This window comes from Pongo pygmaeus, chromosome 5, assembly GCF_028885625.2.
Source record: "Pongo pygmaeus isolate AG05252 chromosome 5, NHGRI_mPonPyg2-v2.0_pri, whole genome shotgun sequence".
NCBI lineage: Eukaryota > Metazoa > Chordata > Mammalia > Primates > Hominidae > Pongo > Pongo pygmaeus.
The window spans coordinates 152,279,384-152,305,109 of NC_072378.2; the positions used below are offsets into that span (position 1 = coordinate 152,279,384).

General features: G+C 40.9%; 1 protein-coding gene across 5 annotated transcripts in view; it reads left to right on the top strand.

Annotated features, from left to right (window-relative positions):
- The window catches only part of ESR1 (estrogen receptor 1), a 416,434-nt gene that overhangs the window by 101,080 nt on the left and 289,628 nt on the right, over window positions 1-25,726 (top strand). For 3 of the 5 annotated variants that reach the window (XM_054490751.2, XM_063667120.1, XM_054490754.2), the window contains one exon: window positions 16,106-16,627. In XM_054490751.2, coding sequence (XP_054346726.1) covers window positions 16,176-16,627 — 452 coding nt within the window. In that variant the 5' untranslated portion in view covers window positions 16,106-16,175. Of the gene's footprint in view, window positions 1-15,458; window positions 15,768-16,105; window positions 16,628-25,726 lie in introns of those variants that run through there. The other 2 variants (XM_054490753.2, XM_054490755.2) reach the window with 1 other exon arrangement.

Sequence of the window (25,726 nt, forward strand, 5' to 3'; positions counted from 1 at the left end):
ACCTGTGTTTTCTTCCTATAATTCTTGAGGAATGGATATTGTTCTATATTTCAGATAGTATAATAATAAACACCTGGAAAATACTGTATGACCCCAAACAACAGGTAAAATGTCAAAAAAACCTTTTATCTACACAAAGTTAGACAACAAGTTCAAATAATCTTATCCATTTATTCATTCTCTTCCAATACAATCATGTATCACTTAATGATGGGGATGAGTTTGAAGGAAGGTGTCGTTAGGAGATTTTGTCATGGTGCAAACATCATCAAGTATACTTATGCCAGCCTCAGTGGTACAGCCTACTACACATACAGGCTTGTATAGTACAGCCTGTTGCTCCTAGGCTATAAACCTGTACAGCATGTTACTGTCCTGAATACTGCGGCAACTATAAAATAATGGTAAGTATTTGTATACCTAAACACTCTTCAACATAGAAAAGGCACAGTGAAAATATGGTACAAGAGATAAAAAATAGTCCACCTGCACAAGGCACTTGCCAGAATGGAGCTTGCAGGACTGGAAGTTGCTCTGGGAGAGTCAGCGAATGGGTGATGAGTGAATGTGAAGGCCTAGGGCATTATTGTACGCTACTGTAAACTTTATAAACACTGTGCACTTAGGATACACCAAATTTATTAAAAATTTTTCTTTCTTCAATCATTAATAAATTAACATTAGCTTACTGTATTTTTTTTTTTTTTTTTTTTACTTTATAAACTTTAATTTTATTTTAGAGGTAGGGTCTTGCTCTGTTGGTCAGGCTGGAGTGCAGTGGCACAATCATAGTTCACTACAACATTGAACTCCTAGGCTTAAGCAATCCTCACACCTCAGCCTCCTGAGTAGCTGGTACTGCAGACATACACTACTGCACCCGGCTAATTTTTAAATTTTTTGTAGCGACTGGATTCTGCTATGTTGACCAGGCTGGTCTTGAACTCCTGACTCAAGCAATCCTCCTGCCTTGGCCTCCCAGCGTGCCGGGATTATAGGTGTGAGCTACTGCACTTGGCCTAAACTTTAATTTTTAAAATCTTTTTGACTGTTTTATAATAACACTTAGTTTGAAACACAAACACATTGTACAGCTGTACAAAAATGTTTTCTTTCTTTACCTCCTTATTCTGTAAGCTTTTTTCGTGTAAGTTTTTAAAAATGTTTTAGTCTGAGTGCGGGGGCTCACGCCTGTAATCCTAGCACTTTGGGAGGCCGAGGTGGGCGGATCACAAGGTCAGGAGATCGAGACCATCCCGGCTAACACGGTGAAACCCTGTCTCTACTAAAAATACAAAAAAAAAATTAGCCGGGCATGGTGGTGTGCACCTGTAGTCCCAGCTACTCGGGCGGCTGAGGCAGGAGAATGGCGTGAACCCGGGAGGCGGAGCTTGCAGTGAGCTGAGTTTGTGCCACTGCACTCCAGCCTGGGCGACAGAACGACACCCTGTCTCAAAAAAAAAAAAAGTTTTAAACTTTTTTTAAAAATCAAAGTCACAGACACATGCATTAGCCTAGGCCTACCCAGGGTCAGGATCATCGTCACTGTCTTCCCCTTCCACATCTTGTCCCACTGGAAAGTCCTCAGGGGCAGTAACACCCCTGGAGCTGTCATCCCCTCTGATAACAATATGGGCTTCTGGAAGATCTCCAGAAGGACCTGCCTCCTGCCTAATGCTGTTTTACAGCTAATATTTTTTTATAGTAGAAGGAGTACACTAAAATAATGATAAAAACTGTAGTAAATATATAAATTAGTCATATAGTCATTTATTATCATTATCAATTATTATGTACTGTACATAATTGTATTGCTAGACTTTTATGCAACTGGTGGCACAATAGGTTTTCTTACACCAGCATCACCACACACGTGAGTAATGTATTGTGCTGTGACATTAGGACAGCTACAATGTCAGTAGGCAATAGAAATTTTTCAGCTCCATTATAACCTTACAAGACCACCGTCATATATGCAGTGCGAAACATCATCATGTGGTGCGTGACTGTATTTACTGAGCACCAAATATGTGCCCAGGCAGTGTGCTAGGGGCTGGAAGTGACCTCAAAGTCTAGTAAAAAAACCGCAACACTAAAACAATATGTGTAATTCAAAGTGACATATCCTGCAATAGCTGGTTGCCTACCTGCCCCCCAGAGAGAAATTAAACCTGCTTGCTTAACTTATTAATTTTATATTCATGTACTTGCAATATAAAAACATATTTTAAAACATATTAGAAGAAGAGGATGTCATCTGTAGTGATAGGCTATTTAATGTTCTCTTCACTGAGTTCTAAAAAATCGTGATAGAGTGTAACAAAGTGGGGAAGGGAGGGTTAGCGTAAACTCTCCTTTGATGTCTATGCTGTGAATCAGAAAACTCATGAATATGTCAACAACTGGATTTTCTCCTAATATGAAAACAACTATTTGGCTTCTTTTGCAAATGTGAAAAGTTAACCATAAATATAAGACCTTTTCTTTCCACTAAAACTAGGGCACAATCATTGTTTTCCTCTTATTGGAGTCCAAATGGGTTTCCATAATCTTCAGATCTAGTAGTTGTATTTATCGATGACATAAATGGAAAGACTAAAAGATAAAGTTAAGAAAAATTCAGTGGTTTATGGCTTCAACTCTACTGATAATTTTGTATATAAAGGGATCCTAAATGAGACTGTACACACATTTGCCATTTGAGTTCCAAGCATTTTAGCAATAGATCAAAAGATCTTAATGCCTGATAGCTGAAAGATTACTTCCGAATTTTTTTTATTTTTGTGAAAGCCAAAGTCCTTTTCTCCACATGACAGTCACAGTTTTGTCAACAATCTACCACTTATTTACAAAGGTTTAAAATCTGATAATAGATATTTACTTGGACTATGTAATGTCTCAGTGGGAGGAATAGATGGTTTACAATGGGTCTGAAAATGTTGCAAAATAGTCAAAACTGGCATTGCAACAATTCATTTCCAAAAACACACTAGACTCCTGAGTTTTTGGTTTTTAAGTTTATATAGCTTGCTTCTAGTGTTAACGTTCTCCACACCTAAGGTACCAACATGCATGGCTACTCTTTGTCTCCAGAGAAACATTGCTGATTTGTACCAAATTTCAGTGATGTGTCAAGCAAACTGTCATTTTGGAATGATAGTAAGCACGCCTTCAACAGCAGCTCTTTATTTCGTCCAAAACCTTTGGGCCACACAATTCTGACCTTTATCACACTCTCAGTACCTTTCATTCATTATTAGCTTGTGCTTCTGGGGCCCCGGGAGTTGTCAACTACGGCCAAAATAATGGAGCAAAATAGCACGAAGAACTTGCATTTCCTACATCATTGCATTTAATCTTTGCAACAACTTCGAGGTGGAAGTTGCCCCAATTTTACAGATTCAGCTTAAAGACCTTGATTTGTCCAAGATCACACAACCACTAGGAGGTATAGTGTTCAAACAAAAATGTCTGAAAAGGGCTGGGTGTGGTGGATCACGCCTGTAATCCCAGCACGTTGGGAGACTGAGGTGGGCGGATCACCTGAGGTCAGGAGTTTGAAACCAGCCTGGGCAACATGGCGAAACCCCGCCTCTACTAAAAATACAAAAATTAGCTGGGTGTGGTGGTGCATACATGTAATCCCAGCTACTTGGGAGACTGAGGCACGAGAATCGAATGAACCCTGTGAGGCAGAGGTTGCAGTGAGCTGAGATTGCGCCACTGCACTCCAGCCCGGGCAGCAGAGTGAGACTCCATCTCAAAAAAAAAAAAAAAAAAAATCTGGAAAGATAGATTACTTGGCCTCACTCATAGTAAAAAATTGTCAGTTAAAACTGCATGGAGAGATACTACTTTGAAAAGCATCAAAAAGTTCGAAGATCCATCATATTTGTAAGGATATGGGAGTTTAAATTGTACAGGCGTTATGAAGGCATTTGGTTACATCTACCAAAATTAACATTGCACATATTTACTCATGTGCAAATTGACTTATGTACAAATTTACTAATTGTAGCATTGTTGATAATTGTAAAAGATTAGGAACACACCTAGTTGCCATTAATGGGGAACTGGTAAAATAAACTAGAATTCCTCTGTGCATGGAATACTATGCAGTCATCAAAAATGAGGAAGATGTGGCCAGATGCGGTGGCTCACACCTGTAATCCCAGCACTTTGGGAGGCCGAGGTGGGAGGATCATGAGGTCAGGAGATCAAAACCATCCTGGCTAACACAGTGAAACCCCATCTCTACTAAAAATACAAAAAAAAAAAAAAAAATACAATTAGCCAGGCATGGTGGCGGGTGCCTGTAGTCCCAGCTACTCAGGAGGCTGAGGCAGGAGAATGGCGTGAACCCGGGAGGCGGAGCTTGCAGTGAGCCGAGATTGGGCCACTGCACTCCAGCCTGGGCGACAGAGTGAGACTCCGTCTCAAACAAAACAAAACAAAACAAAACAAAAAATGAGGAAAATGTTTATGTAGTGAAATAGAAAGATATCCAAGATATATTGCTAATAAAAACAAAAGAAAAAACATGGCACAAATAAGGTGCATGTTACTATCTGGGTTTTTTAAAAAGGGGTGTGGAAGACTGTGTGTGTGTGTTTTCTTCAATATGCGTAGAATATCTCTGGAAGGAAATTTAAAAACTGGTGACCTCAGCTGTCTCCAGAGAGGGAAAATAGGTGGGTTGCAGGCAGAGGTGAAAGATTTTCCCACTATGGCTTTGAAAATATCTTTTCAAGTTTAAAGCACCAACTGCATTATATATCAAGAGGAAATAAAATACAATTTTAAAATGAAATGGCATCTGTAAAACACTTCATAGATGTTCAGTTAACAGCCATCAGGATTTATTAGTAATTGTGGTTTTTGCCATTAAAAGTAATTTTAAAAGTAGTGGTTTTGCCATTAGTTTTAATGACAAAAACCACAATTACTTTTGCACCAACCAAATACCTTATGCTTCTGGTGAGGGCTCAGAAGAGAGATAATGAGTAAAGAACACTAGAAAGGATGTTTAATATTATTTCCCTTTTTAAAACTGGTGGTTGTCAAACCAGTCTGAATGAAAAGTCTCCAGAACTGGTGATCATGTTCATATAACAGTAGTTTGGAGTCAACAGAAATCATCTTCACCATCAACCTAGCTCCAAAAGAGGCCGAGCCAATCTAGTTCCCTTGGCCAACCACCTTCCTCCCAACCTATACGTTGGGGTGATCCACTACAAAGCTCTCAAGAATATACACAATGCTACTACAGTCATTGTGAGTGAGATCTGAAGGGAGCGTGGCTAGGACTCATGAGGTTATAGTTCAGAGTTTCTACTGTAATTCCTTTCAACAAAGTGAAGAGCACATCACTGGGGTTACAAGTGTTATTGGCTACTTAGCTAGTGCTAGATTACCCAAAAAAGTAGCCAGGTCTCATGAGCAGAGGTGGGAAAGTCTGTTAAGCACATAGTGAAGGATGCATCTGGGCTGATTGGAAAACATTTGTTTGAATGAATGTAGCATTTATTTCCAAGAATAAGCATGTCCAGACTGATTGAGCAAGAGTTATATTTAGTTCAGGCGTTCTGATGTCCATTTTGAGATAGCTAAACCAGCATGCCAGAAGGGGTCAAAGATCACATTTTGCATGAAAGAAAAGCCAATGGAAATGGGACGTTAGACTTAAACTTTTGGGTATTTTACTCTAGGACTTAGAAAGGACTTTATTCCTTTTTATATTTTCTGTCTCTAGCATTGCAAGTAGGAAGAGAGTGAATTTTTGGTATTTGGAATAGTCTCTCCTCATTTTTCCTTTGGGAAAATCATTAGCCTATCTGATTTGACTGCTGTTGAATATGTTCCATGACATCCATAAGTCTACCTTCAGGCATTGCTTGTGCTTGTTTATTACATATGATTAATTGCTTACATAAGAACAATGATGATCCCTGCAGGGGAGGGAGGGATGTGAAGAACAACTTACTTAGGCATTCCAGGGGCTAACAAGGGATGGTTTGATACAGCTCATTATTGTTTTGAATCTTCATGCCTCCTGAGAAAGAAAGGAGCAGAATATGCTTTGCATGGCGCTATGTCCTCCCAGGTCTTATGTTCTCTTTTTCGTATTTTGTCAGTTCTCTAAGTAAGGATTTTCTTAGTTTAATATAATTTCCATTTTTAAAATTCAAATACCTACATATAAGGTGGGAATGGAAATTAATCAGATGCATTCCTATAAACTGCAGACTGAAATTAAGACCTTGAGCAAACTGGCATTTTGATGACTTGAGGATTCAGCAGGTGGGACAGTTGTACATCTTGAACTCTGGGTACACTGCTGAAAGCGAGTCCTGAGAAGGCTGTGTTGAGGAAGGAGTGTCAGTGACTGAGCCTGTTGGAAAGGGAGGCCGAGAGAGATGAGGACACATACATAAGGGAGAACACATTGGCTGGCCAGGTGTTTTTTTTCTGCTGTGAGTTTTGATTAGAATTCTGGGTCTCATTAAGTGACCCATGTTGAATAGAGATTGGATAGGGCTGGCTTGGAAAGCCCTCAGTGAAGAGATGAGCTCGACAGCATAAGGAAGTAGATGCAAATTCAGGACAGGAAATGGAGAAGGGCAGAGTGAGAAAAGGGAACAAATTTACAATTTGTGCCATTAGCCGTTTATTAGAATTTGGTATAAGAATTTGTGGAATTATTGTTTCCTTCTGGATTTATGGTACAAAAACCTACTGGCAAGTGTCACTAAAAGTGATGTCTTTATTCAATTATCAACCAAAAGTTTTACACTAAATTCTTTTGAGTCTTTGAATGTTTATGTTATTTCCAATAATCTTTCCAGTTCTTTTAAAAGGCTGATTTTTAGGAAGGCTAGCACTTTTTGATCACAGAATAGTTTCCCCAATGAGTATGATAGCTTCAATATGTTTCAAATTAGATTCTTTTGGAAATTGAACTGTATCAAATCACATGAAACAAGTAGGGTTTTTTGCTGTTATTGTTAAAGGTATTATATTTGCAAGTTTGTACAATTTAGCAGATATAGGAAGGGTTTAATTTTTTTCTTTAGCTAGAATGTTCAGTTCAAATTATACAGATATAAGCATGAGATGTAAATGAACTCTCTTCTGATGAGTAATGAATGGAAGGTAGATTACTCATTTCTTCATGTTCAAAAAGCAAATTATGTCTCTGAACACAGTTGTTTCAATGTTTTTAACTTACGTTCTCAAGCTCTTCCCATTTCTTTATCAGTGATTTGGGAACATGAAGGCAGTCTTGTCGTAGTTTCCAAAGATTTAGGAGTTTTTGAGACTCTAAGAATAGTTCATTGAGCCACCAATTAGTCCCTTAATTTTATTTAAGCTGAGCAAGGCCCACACTAAAAGTCAGAAGAATGCGGCATCTACCCAGAGAGGCTGAGGGTGGGATAGAAAGAAGTCGGCACTCCCAAGTTTGGAGACACAGATTCTAGTCCAGTTCCTCAAGCTGCATGACCTTCAGCAAGTCTCCTGTGTTGTTCAGGGCCCCAGTCTCTTTATAAGTGCAATGAAGAGTTTGGACTCAACAACTTATAAAGAAACATTCATTCTAATTGCCTATTATGTGAAAAGAATGCGAGTTGTTCTAGAAAATATGAATCTGCTCCCCAATTGTCCTCCAAGCTCTGGTTCTAAATTTCAGTTATTATAGTTACTTCTTTTGAGGTAAATCATTGAGGAAGTCAGTTAATGCAGAGATGATGTCTGGAAGGAGTTTACAAGTTCATTGTTCAAATAGTATTTGTTTGGGGCCAACTACAACTACACATCAGGGATTGTGCTCACATTGGACTAGTGTCTTTGGAGAAAACAGTCCTTGTGTGCCCTTTTTGAATTTACGGGCCAACTTGGGGAAGCAGAGAGACAAATAGGAAATCCAACAGCATGATTAGTTGTATAATGAGAATGTTTAGGGAGATATGAGCATTTATAGGAGCAGCACTCAATGGGAAATCAAGGAAGGCTTCCTGGTGGCTATGATGTCTCAAGGGAGACTTGAAGCATGAGTAGGATTACGTCAGATGAAAAGGGATGGGAGGGAGATTTCAGGTAGAGTAATTTGCATACGTGAATATTTAGACCCAGAGAGAGTCCAGAGGGACTGAGGAACTTAAAAGAAATCCAGTATGGGAGGAGCATAGTACCTGTTCGGGAGAGTGGGGACTCCTGATAAATGAGGATAGTAATTCAAGTTCTTTGGCTCTTGAGTTACTTTTGGACAAGTTGAGCTTCAAGTAGCTAGTACATAGGAGGAGCTTAATAAATATTTATTGAATGAACATGTAAGTAAAAATGTCTAATAGGTACCTGGCAATGTGGACTTCCTAGTCAGGAAAGAGAGGTTGGTTGGAGGTTTCTATTTTGAAGTTTTCAATGTATATATGAAAGTAAAAACACAAGGAGTGGTTGTGATCATCCAGGAGAAGGTATGCAGTGGAGGGAAGAGGGTCTAGGGGCTGAATGCTGGGGTACCCACACCTGAGAGGAGGGAGAGGAAGAGGGGCTCTCAGAAGAGCCTGAGCAGGAAGGGCCATTGTAATAGGACTAAACACTAAGCCCCTGAAGTCAGCTCTCTGGGGGCAGAGGTTTTTGTTTTGTTTATTTTGGGATGCCTACTGTTGACCAGATTATGCCCCCCTACCCAACCAAATTCACATATTGAAGCCGTAACACCCAATGTGACTATATCTGGTGATAGGGTCTTTGGGAGGTAATTACGGTTAAATGATGTTATAAGGGTGGGACCCTACACTGATAGGACTGTGGCCTTATAAGAAGAGCTCTCTCTTTTTCTGTCCTCCCCCTTCTATCTGCTCCAGGATCCACCCCCACCCCACACTGAGAAAATAAATTGCTGTTGTTTAAATCACCCAGTCTATGGTATTTTGTTATAGTAGCCTGAGCTGACCAAAACAGTTCTCGACACTTAGAAATGGTCCTGGTAAATACAGCTAATCAATATGTTTTTGAGTGAATTGAATGAATGAGTCATTCACTGGCATGCTTATGAATGCATTACTCCCTCCACAGTGTGATTGTCATTGAGCAGGTTGGGAGAAGGGAGGAGCTCTTGCAAGCACAGAAGTCCTGGGTGCTTAGGGAGAATGGGAGGGTGCCGTGGTCACAAAATCGGAAGAAAGCTGAAAAGGCTGAAAGGCTGAAAATGCTAAACTGCTCAAATCTCCTCTGTCTTTTTTTAAAAAAATCATTTGGCTAGTCTGGCTCTGAAATTGGGGATGGTTCTTGGTTGATTATGTGCTCTGTGTGTGTGTGTGTGTGTGTGTGTGTGTGTGTGTAAAGGCCCTTCTTAACATTAGATAGGACTATCTGAATCGAAGTGAATTTAGGCACAATCTAGATATTGCTCTTCATAGAGAAATAATACTCTAAGCTGGCAATGAAATTCCTCAAGTAAACAACAGATAAAGGGAAGGAGAGGGACACAATGTAACAATAATTGGAATAATTGGAATTCTTGTATCACTCATGGCACTTACAGTGAAAGTACTTTCTAAATTGTCTTCTACTGCATGCAACATAGGTACATTATATAAAAAGATCCTAAAATATTGTTAAAAAGAAATTTTCCCAGAAAATGTAAGATAAAAGTTACTAAATTCTATTAAGCTTGCAAGTTAAATCCAAATCATTCATTGACTCATAATCAAGAACAGTCATGCTGCCTGACAACCAAAAAATTCAAACTGTCTTCATCAAGTCCTGGGTGGGAAGCCAGGGAATGGGATCTGAGATCACAGGCTTTGTGAGAGTCAGGGTCTTTGGCTTGATTCTTGGTCACAAATCATGCATTTTTTTCCTTGGAGAGATAGTGGGAAAGAAAAGGCTGTTTAAAAACATGTTAAAGAGTACTGATTCCATTTGGCTTCTTGTTAACGTGTACCCTTGCAGACTTGGGTAAAACTTGATCATGTTAAAAGCCATTGTACTTAAAAAGATTCATGACTAGAGTGTTAGGACAATTCTGTGGCCTTGAGGGTCCCATTGCAGCAAGAGGAGTCTGACTGAGAAGAGGATAGCTCCGTCCTTTGATGCCCAGTAGCCTGCATGCCCAGCACTTTGCTGGCTGGGCCATTGGTAGGAAATGCAGTACATGCACTTCAATCTGTAAGAGATCATGGTCCAAAGAGATCATAGATTTATTTTGCCACCTGGCCCAGAGGGTGATAGAAATCAGGACAATGGTTGCCTGGAGGGGTTGGGAGTTTATTAGAATGGGACACAATGGGAAATTTCTGGGGTGATGGAAATACTCTATACTTTCATTGGGATGATTGTTACATGGACATATCCATCTGTCAAATTCATCAAATGGTATGCTTTAGATACATGTATTTCATTGTATATAAATTTTGCCTCAAAAAACAAAAACTCAAGGTCAGGTGAAAAAAGTCCAGGAGCTAATCAAAAACCCTTTAAATAAGTGACCAAACTATTTGTGAAAATGAGCAGAAACTTAAAGGGAAATTCTTCATTATTTTTCCACATTAGAGGAAAATTGATGGTATCAGATAAATGCTCAAAAATAAGCTTCCAAACAGCATTTATAATCAGTACAATAATAAGTTTGAACACAGACAAACCTTCATGTCTCAGAGTGAAGAAACCATTTCTAGTAGTATAAGCTATTATGGAGATAGTTCCACATTTATTTTCTTTCATGTTTCTTTTGGAGGAATAATGTTTTTGTAAATGTAAAACGCTTTTAATGGAGCTAGAGAAGAAGCTATGTTTGGTCATAGTATTATCTGCTTACGAACTAAAAATTCAGAGCTCTCTTGTGAATCATGCTGCCAAGAATTGCAGACTTAAGCCTTGAGATTGTACGAATTTAAATTTTGACTTTATGGCCTCAGTTGGCATGAAGATACAAAGATAATCTTCTGGCAAAAAACAGTTTTGAAAATGGTAGGATGGACTGGGCGCGATGGCTCACGCCTATAATCCGAGCACTTTGGGAGGCTGAGGCGGGTGGATCACCTGTGGTCAGGAGTTCAGGACCAGCCTGGCCAACATGGTGAAATCCTGTCTCAACTAAACATACAAAAAAATTAGCTGGGTGTGGTGGTGGACACCTGTAATCCCAGCTACTTCGGGAGGCTGAGGCAGGAGAATTGCTTGAACCCGGGAGGCAGAGGTTGCAGTGAGCCGAGATTGCACCAGTGTACTCCAGCCTGGGTGAAAAAAGTGAAACTGTCTCAAAAAAAAAAAAAAAAAAAAGGTAGAATGTCACATGGAAAGTTAACTTTTAGAGATAGTAATCCAGACACCTATAATATTACATTGTCCTTTTAAGTATCTATATCAATAAATTAACCAACATTTGTTGACTTAACATGGCCAGGGACAGTGCTGGGTGCTCATAATTCCCAAGTAATTCTAGCCAGACCTTGTCCTCAAGGAGCTTATGAGCAGCGTGAGGAGATAAAAAACAGATAAATAACTCTAATTCTGGAAGAATTTGATAAATGCATGATAATTACTACTAGAATTCAGAGGAGAGGAAATTTTCTTTGAATAGAGACTAAAGGAAGGAATAATGAATGTGGTAGCATTTGGGCTGGACCTATTACAAGAGGCATGCTTTCCCCTGACAAGCCAAGAAAGTGGGGATTTAAGGTAGAAGAAAAGAAAAGCCTTGAGTTCTTGGAGTATTAAAATTTTGCTTGGCTGAAGCATAGGTTACAGTCGGAGGAGATGGACTAGGAAGGATCATTATGGGCACAGAGGAAGCCCTGAACTCATGGGGGAAGCTATGATTTGGGTTAAAGACAGAGCTGGGTCATGTCAAGATGGATCCTGAAGCAGTAAAAAAAATCCAAGAAAGTAAACAGGTTGCAGGGTTTAGGATGAAGTCCGGGAGGAAAGGGCAGAGTGGTCCTTAGGAGGCCGTTAGGACAGGTAAGGTAATAGGTCTCAAAGGGAGTGGCAGAAATGCAATGGGAAAAGAAAGATTGTAAAGCTAGAAGGCTCAGGATTTGCCTCGTGATTAGGTGTGGAAGGCAAGGGAAAATCAGCCCTCGAAGAAGACAATGAGATTTCAATCTGGGTGACTGGAGAGACAGTAATGCTGGGCACAGACAGGGGGGAAGTTGAGAGGAACACCATGTTTGGGAATGGTGACTCATATTTGAACAAGCCAGCAATGCCCAACAGACTGCTGGAAAAGTGGGGCTGGAGATACATTCAATGATGGAGCCAGATCAATCTTTACCCTTCTTCACCTGAGAGAGCCAGTAAGCCATGGCTGGAGTTTGTGTGTCCAGTATGAGAGGGTAGGGAGGGAAGCAAAGAGAGCTGGGAGCCCAGGAGTGAAGTTTTTGCCAAAGGCACGAGAGGAAAGTTGGCGTAGCACGGTATACTTTCCCACCCATGCTCACCAAGCCCAGGGACAAGGCTCACCAAGACGAGTTTGGAAGAGAATGCTGGAGAGAAAGTGGTTAAGAAAACTGCCTTTATTGAACTTCTTGGGCTAACTTTGATTGTAAGTCTCTGAACAATCAAAGCCTATGAGGAGACAGCCAACCTTCTTATTCTTGCTATGTTAATAGTGAACAATTGCAGATCCCCTTTCCTTTCCTTCTTCTTTCCCCTGTTCCTCTCTCCTCCCTCCCTGAATACTCTTGCTTTTTTTTGGGACTGGTCTAGAGCATGGGTGGCCATTGTTGACCTACAGGAGGGACCACTGTCACCAACAAAGGGTAACAGTCTTTCTTTTCAATATTTATTTATATCCAATATTTATTTTCAATACTGACTATGGAGAGAGCTCTCCTGTGCTCAAACACTGCAATATTGGGGGTCTTTCAAAGCACAAAAACATATATTTGCATGATGGCATCATTAACATTTTTATGGCTTTCTATTTCTTTTTTGTACTGGTCTCAAGAGCCACTCATAAATCTCTCAGTAACTGCATAGTGTCCCAGGGCCAGAGACCGGCCACTCCTGGCATTGTGAGTAGAGTCATTTAATATCCAAGGTGGTGACTAATGTCTGGCAACAAAGGCTCTATTGGGTGTCATGTGTCCTGGGACCCTGAGCATGGGCACTCTAGGAGCACCTCAGTATTGCATGTTAGTACGATGGCCGAGAGAATAGTTGAGAAAGTGGTCAAGAGGTGGATCCATGTGAACGCCACTGGGAAATGAGAGACCTCCTTCCTGATCACAGTCAGTGCAACTCGAAAGCCTAAATTCAGTTTAAAACAAAGGTATCTACCTTTATCTTATGTTCATATCCTAGGCTTTTAATAATACGTATTTTTCGCATGTTTACAGAAAGCAGTCAACTGAGCTATTCGTGGAAAGGTTTGTGGGTTTGGTTAACGAAGTGGAGGAGTATTACATTTCAGCTGGAAACTCATCCCTAGAATGCCAAAACATTTATTCCAAAGTCTGGTTTCCTGGTGCAATCGGAGGCATGGCAATGCCTCTGTTCAGAGACTGGGGGCTAGGGCCAGTAAGGCATTTGATCCACATGTATCCCAGAAGGCTTTTATTGTTAAATTATATTCTTTCGGAAAAACCACCCATGTCCTATTTTGTAAACTTGATATCCATACACTTTTGACTGGCATTCTATTTTAGCCGTAAGACTATGATTCACAGCAAGCCTGTTTTTCCTCTTGCTTGGGGTGGCAGCAGAAAGCATAGGGTACTTTCCAGCCCCCAAGGGTAGGGGCAAAGGGGCTGGGGTTTCTCCTCCCCAGGACAGCTTTTTCTGGCTGTGCCACGCTGCTCCCTGTGAGCAGACAGCAAGTCTCCCCTCACTCCCCACTGCCATTCATCCAGCGCTGTGCAGTAGCCCAGCTGCGTGTCTGCCGGGAGGGGCTGCCAAGTGCCCTGCCTACTGGCTGCTTCCCGAATCCCTGCCATTCCACGCACAAACACATCCACACACGCTCTCTGCCTAGTTCACACACTGAGCCACTCGCACATGCGAGCACATTCCTTCCTTCCTTCTCACTCTCTCGGCCCTTGACTTCTACAAGCCCATGGAACATTTCTGGAAAGACGTTCTTGATCCAGCAGGGTAGGCTTGTTTTGATTTCTCTCTCTGTAGCTTTAGCATTTTGAGAAAGCAACTTACCTTTCTGGCTAGTGTCTGTATCCTAGCAGGGAGATGAGGATTGCTGTTCTCCATGGGGGTATGTGTGTGTCTCCTTTTTCTTTCAGGACTTGTAGGATTCTTTGTGCCATTTGCATATAATTTGGCAGGTTCAGGTTTTTTAAGAGCCCTATGAAGTGCTTTTTGCATGTGTTTTAAAAAGGCATTTGAAAATTGAAAGTGTGATTTATGGAAATTAAATCATCTGTAAAAAATTGCTTTGGAAAGTAATGATTGCTGGCCATAAAGGGAAATATCTGCGATGCACCTAATGTGTTTTTAACCCTTTATTTGCTGACAGTCTATAGTCATTAATGCTAAACTCGATTTTGGCTTCAGCTTCATTTGCATATTGTCCAACAATGGTCTGTTTTTGTAAGAATTAGATAAAATGTATACTTGATATAAAATATTCAAAAATGTAACTCTTAGTAACAGTAAGCTTGGCATTTAGATAGACCATGAACACTTTGTCAGATACTCTGTTGGGTGTTTGGGATAGCAATTAAAACAAAGTATTGATAGTTGTATCAGAGTCTATTAGGCTTCAGCAAAGGAAGTTCATTAAAAAGTATAAACTATCCAAGATTATAGACGCATGATGTACTTCACCTATTTTTTGTCTCCTTAATATGTATATATATATATACATATATGTGTGTATATGTGCGTGTGCAGGCTTAACTTTTAATTCAGTTAAAAACTTTTTTCTATTTGTTTTTCATCTGGATATTTGATTCTGCATATCCTAGCCCAAGTGAACCGAGAAGATCGAGTTGTAGGACCAAAGGATAGACATGCAGAAATGCATTTTAAAAATCTGTTAGCTGGACCAGACCGACAATGTAACATAATTGCCAAAGCTTTGGTTCATGACCTGAGGTTATGTTTGGTATGAAAAGGTCACATTTTATATTCAGTTTTCTGAAGTTTTGGTTGCATAACCAACCTGTGGAAGGCATGAACACCCATGTGCGCCCTAACCAAAGGTTTTTCTGAATCATCCTTCACATGAGAATTCCTAATGGGACCAAGTACAGTACTGTGGTCCAACATAAACACACAAGTCAGGCTGAGAGAATCTCAGAAGGTTGTGGCAGGGTCCACTTTGGGAGGAAGGGTCCACTTTGCAGAGGAAGAAACTGAGGTCCTGGCAGGTTGCATTCTCCTGATGGCAAAATGCAGCTCTTCCTATATGTATACCCTGAATCTCCGCCCCCTTCCCCTCAGATGCCCCCTGTCAGTTCCCCCAGCTGCTAAATATAGCTGTCTGTGGCTGGCTGCGTATGCAACCGCACACCCCATTCTATCTGCCCTATCTCGGTTACAGTGTAGTCCTCCCCAGGGTCATCCTATGTACACACTACGTATTTCTAGCCAACGAGGAGGGGGAATCAAACAGAAAGAGAGACAAACAGAGATATATCGGAGTCTGGCACGGGGCACATAAGGCAGCACACTAGAGAAAGCCGGCCCCTGGATTCGTCTTTCGCGTTTATTTTAAGCCCAGTCTTCCCTGGGCCACCTTTAGCAGATTCTCGTGCGCCCCCGCCCCCTGGCCGTGAAACTCAGCCTCTATCCAGCAGCGACGACAAGTAAAGTAAAGTTCAGGGAAGCTGCTCTTTGGGATCGCTCCAAATCGAGTTGTGCCTGGAGTGATGTTTAAGCCAATGTCAGGGCAAGGCAACAGTCCCTGGCCGTCCTCCAGCACCTTTGTAATGCATATGAGCTCGGGAGACCAGTACTTAAAGTTGGAGGCCCGGGAGCCCGGGAACTGGAGGAGGGCGTTCGTCCTGGGACTGCACTTGCTCCCGTCGGGTCGCCCGGCTCCACCGGACCCGCAGGCTCCCGGGGCAGGGCCGGGGCCAGAGCTCGCGTCTCGGCGGGACATGCGCTGCGTCGCCTCTAACCTCGGGCTGTGCTCTTTTTCCAGGTGGCCCGCCGGCTTCTGAGCCTTCTGCCCTGCGGGGACACGGTCTGCACCCTGCCCGCGGCCACGGACCATGATCATGACCCTCCACACCAAAGCATCCGGGATGGCCCTACTGCATCAGATCCAAGGGAACGAGCTGGAGCCCCTGAACCGTCCGCAGCTCAAGATCCCCCTGGAGCGGCCCCTGGGCGAGGTGTACGTGGACAGCAGCAAGCCCGCCGTGTACAACTACCCCGAGGGCGCCGCCTACGAGTTCAACGCCGCGGCCGCCGCCAACGCGCAGGTCTACGGTCAGACCGGCCTCCCCTACGGCCCCGGGTCTGAGGCTGCGGCGTTCGGCTCCAATGGCCTGGGGGGTTTCCCCCCACTCAACAGCGTGTCTCCGAGCCCGCTGATGCTTCTGCACCCGCCGCCGCAGCTGTCGCCTTTCCTGCAGCCCCACGGCCAGCAGGTGCCCTACTACCTGGAGAACGAGCCCAGCGGCTACACGGTGCGCGAGGCCGGCCCGCCGGCATTCTACAGGTACCCGCGCCCGCGCCGCCCGTCGGGGTGGCCGCCGCGCCCGGCGGGAGGGAGGGGAGGGAGGGAGGGAGAAGGGGGAGCCGAGGGAGCCGCGGGAGCTGCGGGACGCGCGACCCGAGGGTGCGCGCAGGGAGCCCGGGACGCGCGGCCCAGCCCGGGGGTTTTGCGTGCTGCAGCCCGCGTTGCGTTCAGAGTCAAGTTCTCTCGCCGGGTAGCTGAAAAAAAACGTGCTCTCCACCCACTTACCGTCCGTGCGAGAGGCAGACCCGAAAGCCCGGGGCTTCCTAACAAAACACACGTTGGAAAACCAGACAAAGCAGCAGTTATTTGTGGGGGAAAACACCTCCAGGCAAATAAACACGGGGCGCTTTGAGTCACTTGGGAAGGTCCCGCTCTTGGCATTTAAAGTTGGGGGTGTTTGGAGTTAGCAGAGCTCAGCAGAGTTTTATTCATCCTTTTAATGTTTTTGTTTAATGTACTCCCCAAATTTCATTTCATCTAGACTATTTGATTGGAAATATGTCAGCTATGATGATGACTTTCTGGGAAGCGATTCCTGTCACCCGCTTTCCCCTCCTCCCCACCCCACGTCCTGGGGCTTTAGAGAGCGATTGGGAGTTGAATGGGTCTGATTTCGGAGTTAGCTGGCTGAGTCCGCGCTGGAGCGGATTGCTGGCATGTGACTTCTGACAGCCGGAAATTTGTAGGTGTCCCGCGAGTTTAAAACAAGCCATATGGAAGCACAAGTGCTTAAAAATAATCTCCTGCCAGCCCAGGGACGAGCCTGTCCCACCCGGGGAGAATGCCCCGGAGTGGCGTGCGGGTCAGCCGGGTTCTGCGCCTCGCAGCCGCTGTGGAAGGAGGGCGGCGGGTCCAGGACACAGGAGACCACTTTGTGACTTCAGTGGCGAAGGTTGTGTGTCCTCATTTTAATTTTTTTCCCGACAAGATTTGTTCTTTCTCCCTCTCCTCTCCCTCCCATTTTCCCTTGCCCAGTTTCTCCTTTTGTTTGTTTGTTTGTTTGTTTTTCCTGATGAGCCTGCAGAGGGATTAGGTGGGCGCTTCTGGTGAACACCTGCCTAGGTGGCCACAGGACAGGTGTACCCTGGACTGGGTTTGGAAGCTTCAGGGCGCCACATGGCTGGGTGCTGAATTAGGCATTTCCCAACTGTACACTGGTATCCGGACTGGTGTCCCCATATCTTTCTGCCTTGTAAGCCGTGGACCAGTTTTTGTTCAGTATTCTGTTTCCAGGGATATTTATAGCAGAAGGAAGGGGACTAAGGTGCAGTTTGGCCCCAGAGGATACTGAAGGGCAGATTCTGGGAGTGTTCAGCGTGCATCTTTGCCGCCTTAGAGAAATTTAGAGCTTCCCACAGCCACGCAGATCCAAGCTGTCTTTACTTAAAAGACAAACAATGAACAAAACTTTTAAAAGTTGGCATATTTCAAATTAATTTTACTTGTTTTAATTTAGGGTTAAAACAGAGAAAAAGGATTTCTTCTGCCCACCTTTTTTTTTTTTTTTTTTTTAAATGGAAGAACAAAATACAGCGATTAAGTCTAATTCCACACAACATTTAAAACTCCTTGATGTGAAGGAAGGCACTGGTATGATGTGAATTCCATAACCTTATGATGGACTCCAGAAACCATTTTCTTCCCTATTTAATTTTCAGTTCTTTTATTGCAAATTAATGCCTCTGAATTTCAATGGGCACTAATGAGACTGCTCCTTGGTAGATTATTTACTGCCTTGCTAATAATTACAAAGTGAACCTGGTCAAATACAGAGGGGGATCGCATCTTATTCAAAATTGTTCATCATCCCAGTGATAAGTAGTATTAGTGTAATATGCCCTATCTTACAGTTTTTGCATTACATGATATTCAAACACTCTTAGAATAATAATAATAAAAAAAGAGACAAGGAACTTAAAAATTAAAAAAAAAACTTGCACAAATGGGACTCTGTGTGGAAATTCAGTTTTAGAATGATTTTTCCTGTGTTTTATTTCCCGGATTATCTTTCCTTTTTTGTTAGAATTCTGCTTCTTATTGTCCAGCAAGGAAAAGAAGCATCTATGCAAGTTCTTCATATGGACAGATGTTATTTAGTATTTTTCCCTCTCAGTTTTTCTGCTTAAATGACTCTGGGTATAAAGGAAAGGATTGATTGGGCTCTGTTAGGAAACTTTAAGTTTCTTAAGTAGTTCTCAAAAGTTTTGGGGCTGAAAGCAGTGTTTTCAAACTGCTTGTCATGACCCAGAGGGTCATGAAATCAGTTTAGTGAGTCTAGAATATTTTTTTAAAAGGAATAAAATGGAAAGGAATATAATAGAAAATATCAGAGTGCATGGTATTTTGTAAGGATAAGTTTTGTTTCCTGAAAATCTGTTTTAATTATATGTGCTTCTGTGTGCTGATTGTGATGTAAAATGTATTTCTCACTGTGGATTGAATTCAAAGAAAAAATTAGAAAGCTAATGGCCTAAAATATTATATGTTCAGTAGAAAACAAAAAATTCAGGCAAGTGGCTGATTGTTTTTACCTATACAAATCAAAAGGCTATTTTGATTGTCTTCATTTTCCCCTTATAAATTAGGTTGGTGTCTTTAGTCAGTTAGGCTAAGTTTTACTATCTGATTCTCAACTTTTCTATTGTAGAATGGTGCTGTCATGTGGACTGTCCTCCCAAGTGTCCCACTGGATGTTCAGAGAATTTATGTGAAGGTCACATCATTTAGCATTGAGATGCTGTGGTTACCTTCTTCCATTTCTTCCATAATATGCAGCCACATCTATGTGTGAAGAAATGTAATCGATAAAATTTCTCTGGGCACATAATAATGTGAGAAAGATTGTCACATGTCCCAGCAAATTGTTATTAATATAAATTTGTTACTTGGCAAGCTGAGATTTTGCAAGATGTTACTCAAAATTTCACGATGAAGGAAACAGGGAGTCATCTTATCCTGGGTTCCTTTTTTAGATTTCAAACAACTTAGGAACTTTGAATAAAACCAAAGATGAAGCTTAACTATATCAACTATCCTTTTTAAAGTTCAAATTAGGAATTTAATGCTGCATGCTTATTTCAGTTTTATTACTCAGTGTTCTTGAAAGTTAGACATCTCTCACTTCTCCAAAAAACTTGGCAAATGTATAAACCTTTTGCATCAAAATCAGTGCCCTGCTAATTTGTATCCTGGCCGTCTGCATATTTTGGACAACTAATTTTTCCACTGGTGATCATTTAAAACTTTCTCAACTTTGAGTAGAGACTGATCTCCCAAGTGAGATTTAAGTGACTAAGTTTCAAGTTTCCAATACATTTTTCCTTTTACTTAGATAACATTTCAGCCCTCTTCCTTTCTGATCTTACTTTTTTATTAATTTAAATTGTTACTGATTACCTGACACTTTGTGCTGGTCTAAGAATAGTCCAAAGAGTCACATATTCCCTGGTGAATGAGCATATTTTTGGATGAAAACGGAATCACATCTTCAATCCCATTTCATTTTCACCTCCTCCATGTGGCTTGTACCTGTTTGGAAGAAAGCTCTTGAAGGATAATTGCCACTTATTCTAATCTTTCTCACACTCATTTAATTTGGATCCCTGGCTATAGTTGTTATTTACTTTTGTGATTATACTTAGGCTATGACATTCATAATTTGGGAAAATTCTAAGGTTTGAGAATTTTGGTTCCTTATAGTTTTAAGGGTATGTAAGACAGGTGTAAGAAACTGCCGAGGGGAGGAACCATAGATATCAGGAAAAACTAGAAAAGATGCCAGATTTACCATTAATGAATGATGAGACAATAGTAACTTTGTTAAGTGAGATTGTATATGTGAAAGTGGTATAGAAACTAAACAAACATTAGGTGTTTTTATTATTTTACTCACATGTTAATATTTGTTTTGGTGCTTTCCTGGGCTAAAAAGCAGGGAAATAACAGATTTAAGTGGTCAGGAATTTTGTTATAAATATAGAATGATGATTATATGAAATCTTTTCTTGTGAAAGTCAAATTTAAGTAAAATCTTTATCACCATCTGCAACATTTGTCTGCAGCCTGGCTTACCAGGTTATCATAAAGAACATTTATTTTACAGACACATTTAAAAAATGTCAAAACCCTGATTATGTGTAAACAATTTTACATAAGGAAATATATGAATTTTAATTATATTTTTCTAAAATCCATACTCAGCATGAAATTAATACATCTTAACCCCTCCCTGTGACTTCATTATTATTTTTAATGTAACTTTAGAAGAACCCAGTAGAGAGAGCAGCGTGCTAAGTGCGTTTCTTTCTTTTCCAGACAACTTTGAATGGAGAGGAGCAAATTAGTCTTTTGGTTTAATTCTGTCTCAGTTTGCTTATCTAAAAAAAGGAAAACAGAGTGGCTACACTTGTTTAGAACCGAATGCATACTCCAGAGAAAGATGCTCTATTAATCCAAAAAATACAGCCACTTGAAACTAGCCAAAGCGAAAGTGTAAGGGACTTCATGGAAAGGAGGCAGGTCACCAAAGTTATTGAGGAGTTTTATATTTTAAACTCCGCCAATGAATTGACGTGTAATGTTGCTTACAAAAAAAAAAAAAAAAGTATGTCTGAGCTGTTCGCTACTTCGTCTCTAAAATATACACATACTGATCTCTGAAATCCCAGGATTTAAGTGGGCTGGAGGTTACGGGAAGGACCTTTATAATATCCTTAATCTTATGAGGGAAGAAACCATAATTGCTGAATTCTCTGCCTTGGATAATATCAAGAGGGACTCTGAAGAAAGTTTTGCATTAATCAACAATGTTTTAAATTGAGTGCATATTTTTAGATCACCTCAAAAAAATATGGGAAGCATAGAATGACAACTATTCTGGTCTCAACTGACAAAATTTTATGTAGTTTAATAAAGTAATAATTTCAAGAAACGTGGGCAAATAAGAAAGAGTACGACTTTCTTACAACCCACTTGTAAGTGATATGGTGGTGGTAATGATCCATGATTTTGATGATGACGATGATGATGGAAATGAAGTTTTTGTCTCAGTTTGGGTAGGTGGTATTTCTGGATGCCTCCTATGGACCCTGGAGATGTTCATCCTATACGGAAATCCAATCCTTTAAATCTACTTGGCTCATTGTTGTAGAATTCTAATTTAATAGTCTGAAAATTTTAATAATGATATTACCAATAATATTGGAAACTTATTAAGTACCTATAATTGCTACACAAAAAATTTAAAAGAACCCAAAATTCCAAGCAAGACTGAAAATTTTTTGTCTCTCCTCTGAACTATTTAGAGGGACAAGTTAGTTTGTTCTTATAACATCTACTTTAAATAAATGTGTCATCTTTAATAAGATAGTAGACTTCTTTGTTTGGTGATGTTCTATTTTTTGGAGATCCTATGAATTACACTTGGGAAAATTATAAAAGTTCACTTAAAGTTAATAAAATCCATTAAGTAATGTTCAGAACTAGACATTTCCAAATGAGCCCTTGAAAAACTCAGGTGGGTTCTTTTTGAGAGTTCCCCAAATGTTGTTAACCCCAGGAGGAATGGAAGACCTCTGCAGTTTTGTTATTCAGATTCTCATCTCCAGCTCAGAAGCCGTAGAACTGGCCGGGCCCTAAGGTGCACGCTCCTTGGTTCCAGTTCCGTCTTCCATCCTTTGGTCCCAGGGCTCATTCTGCCTGTTCCTAAACAGTGACAAGTTAGGGGCCCCAGCAGCCAACTTGTGCATACCTGGCACTACTTCCTGGGCAGTTTTCTTGGCTCCTTGACTTGTTGGGTGGCTTGGGATTTCTTTTATGGCCCTGAAAGCAAAAGACAATGTTCTCTTTTAGTTTCCTACAATTAAATGATGTTAGAAATAGTCATCTTTGCATTGGCGTACTTCCTCTTTCTTCTGCAGGTCTTTTAGAATTTTGAGTCCATTCTCATATTTTCTTGTTTCATTTGCTTTATTTTCTAATACATAGAAGATTAAACTCCCTTTAAAGAGTTTTTGGCCTCTTTTACCCTATTAAGCTTTCTTTTTTCTTTTCTGTTTTAGTTGTTCCATCTGTGTATTCTCAGATATTTTTCTTTCACCTTTTCTGGTTTATTTCTTTATTGACCTGTCTCATCTGTTATTTTAATGAAATTTCGAACAGGGCTAAACAGAGTTCCTACCTCAGCCAGTCTAAGAATATGCTGTAATAACTCAGAGTGGTATTAACTAGATTAAAAGTTTCAAAAAGTGATGTTTTTCTTGTCTCTGAGGATAGAAACTTCAACAAAATAAAGAAGAAATTTTCAATTAGTAGAATTTCTTTGAAAGTTTGTTCATTCATTCATTTGGCTACCTTATTCCAAATTGAGTCATTCATTAAGGGCTTAGACTATATAAAGTGTGGTTTTGTTTTCCCAGCAGTTCATGCAACAGCATTGCACCTAGCAGCTGGGAAGTCTTATAGCATGTATAGGTGAGATTCTAATACCAGAATCTCCTGCATGTGTAAACTAACAGTGTAGTCTTGACTGTTGTCTCCCAGTAAACTTGGTTTCAGGAGTTTTAGATCCATGTGAACGTGTACAAGGCATTTTTGCTAACTGTAACTTCCCACTTAATCAACAAAAACAAAAACACTCATTTCTGAACATTCAGTGCATTCATGATTAATCTTACTTACACCACAAAGGTATTTTTCAATGGTGATTTTTCAGGGGTGGGGTAACAGTTTCGAAAGCAACATTGTCGGAAACATAGTTGATTTTAAAGGTTCTTTCTGGTGACTTTGACTTCTGCTTTTTTAGGAGACCTTACACAGAGTTGTATTTATTTCTCCTGGAATATTTCAAGCAATTCAGAGTGAAAGGGTATACATTCCAATTTGCGTGTAAGATATAATTTAGTTACATTGAGAAACTATTTTCTTTAGTTATAGGGAAAAATTGTAGGGCTTTCGGAAGCCTCTTTGATTTCTAATAGGAGGAATCCCTGAGCACTGATCCAAACAGAAACCATGTCTTCTTCATTGCTGTATTTCCCTCAAGCTCTTAGCAAAGTGTATGGCACGTGAAAGCCTGGAGAAGCTGTTAGTTGAAAGAATGGATGGTGGTGGACAGGAAGCATCAGGGACGTGGTTTGCTTCAGTCTATTGGCTGGGAGAAAGGCCATTTAGGAAGGGATCCTTAGATGCCACTGGAAGAATGTGGGAAGTCTGTGAATCTCTCTTTCTCAGGAACAAAAGTAGAAAAAGGACTCCACACAGCATTCCAAGTACAGTCGGCCCTCATTATTCATGGATTCTGTATTTGCAGATTTGCCGAATTACTGACGTTTATTTGTAACCTTCGAGTCAATACTCACGGTGCTTTCTCAGTCCTTTGCAGACATGTGTGGAATGGCAAAAAAATTTGAGTTATCTGACGTATATGTTCCCAGCTGAGGCTGAGCAAGGCTCACTTCTCCTTGCAGCACTCAGACTATAAACAAGTGTCCCTCTTGCGATCTACTTCGTGTTATGATTTTTGTATTTTCATAATCCCTGTTGATGATTTTGCTGTTTAAAATGGCCCCTAAGCATAGTCCTGAAGTACTGTCTAGGGATTCTAAGTGCAACAAGGCTCTGACGTGTCTTAAGAGAAAATACGTGTTTGATAAGCTTTGTTCAGGCATGAGTTACAATGCTGTTGGCCATGAGTTCAATGATGGTGAATCAACAGGATATATTAAATACTGTGTTTTTGAACAGAAAAACATATAAAACAAGGTTATGTATTAATGATTTGGCAAAAATGCTGTGACCAAAGGCTCCCAGGAACCTACCCTGTTTTCCCCTCAATGCAATGGTTAGGTATTTGCTAATTCAGTGTTCGAGGCGACTTTATAGAACATGAGTACCATGAATAATGAGAATCGATTCTATATAATAGAGTGATGAAAGCAAAGGTCTGGGAGCCAGCAGCTATATTTATATTCTGGCATGACTCCTGTGTAGTTGTCATCACTGGCAAATTGCTTAACTGTGTGCCTCAGTTTCCTCGTCTGTAAAAGCTACATCGTTTGGATGATGTGAGGATTAAACAAATTCATAGATGTCTAGGGCTTATAACATTCCTGGCACATAGCAAGCCATTATTTTTTATTACGGCTTCGGAAGGGAATTGAGTATTATACCCTGAAGAAGGTGACTATGGGAATTCTCTACGAGTCTGGAATGTCCCTATATTTGTTTATTTTGCCTTCAAGTGACTAACTTTAATACCCTATTGTGATTAGAAGTTAAACTTCTGCAACCAAAAGGAAGCAGGAAGCTAGTATTTCTTGAAGTGCTTATTACATGCCAGGTACTGTGCTACAAAAACAAAACAAAACAACTGTAAAAAAACCTTCAAATTTGGCTGCGTGCAGCTGCTTATGCCTGTAATCCCAGCACTTTGAGGAACTGAAGGGAGGATTGCTTGAGCCCAGGAGTTCCAGACCAGCCTGGGCAACACAGTGAGACCCTGTTTCTACAAAAAAAACAAAAACAAAACAAAGACACTCCAAATCAGTAAAAATTAATCAATCAATAAAAAGAGTGAGGGGCATTAAGTATTGTGGACTGAAGCACTCCCAGAGAGGGAATTAACTGAAGCTAAGGTAAGCAGCTTATGGAGAAGCTATGATGCACAGAGGGCAAGGAAGGAATGTTTCTGTGATTTGGAAAAACGGGAACTGGGAGAAAGAAGGAGTTGGAAGCTCGTACTTAGGGCGCATCTACAAGGACGTCTTTTTCACCTTGGTTGGAATATCCAAATCAAGGATTATTTCAGAATCACCCAGATGATTAAAAAACTACTGAGACCCAGGCCGTATTTCGGCAGTTCTGACAATTGCTCTGGGTCGAAGCTTGAGTCAGTAGTTAAGAAAAACAACAAACAAAACAACTTTTGGGGCTTTTCTCACTGATTTGCAGTTAAAGCTCATTTACTCTTCCTATGACTTTAGATGGAGTATATTTCCAAGTCTTCAGGATGGAGACATGGAGGCAAGTGGGACTAGTGATGTGCCTCAAGGTTTTGCTGTGTTCTAACCATGAGGAGCA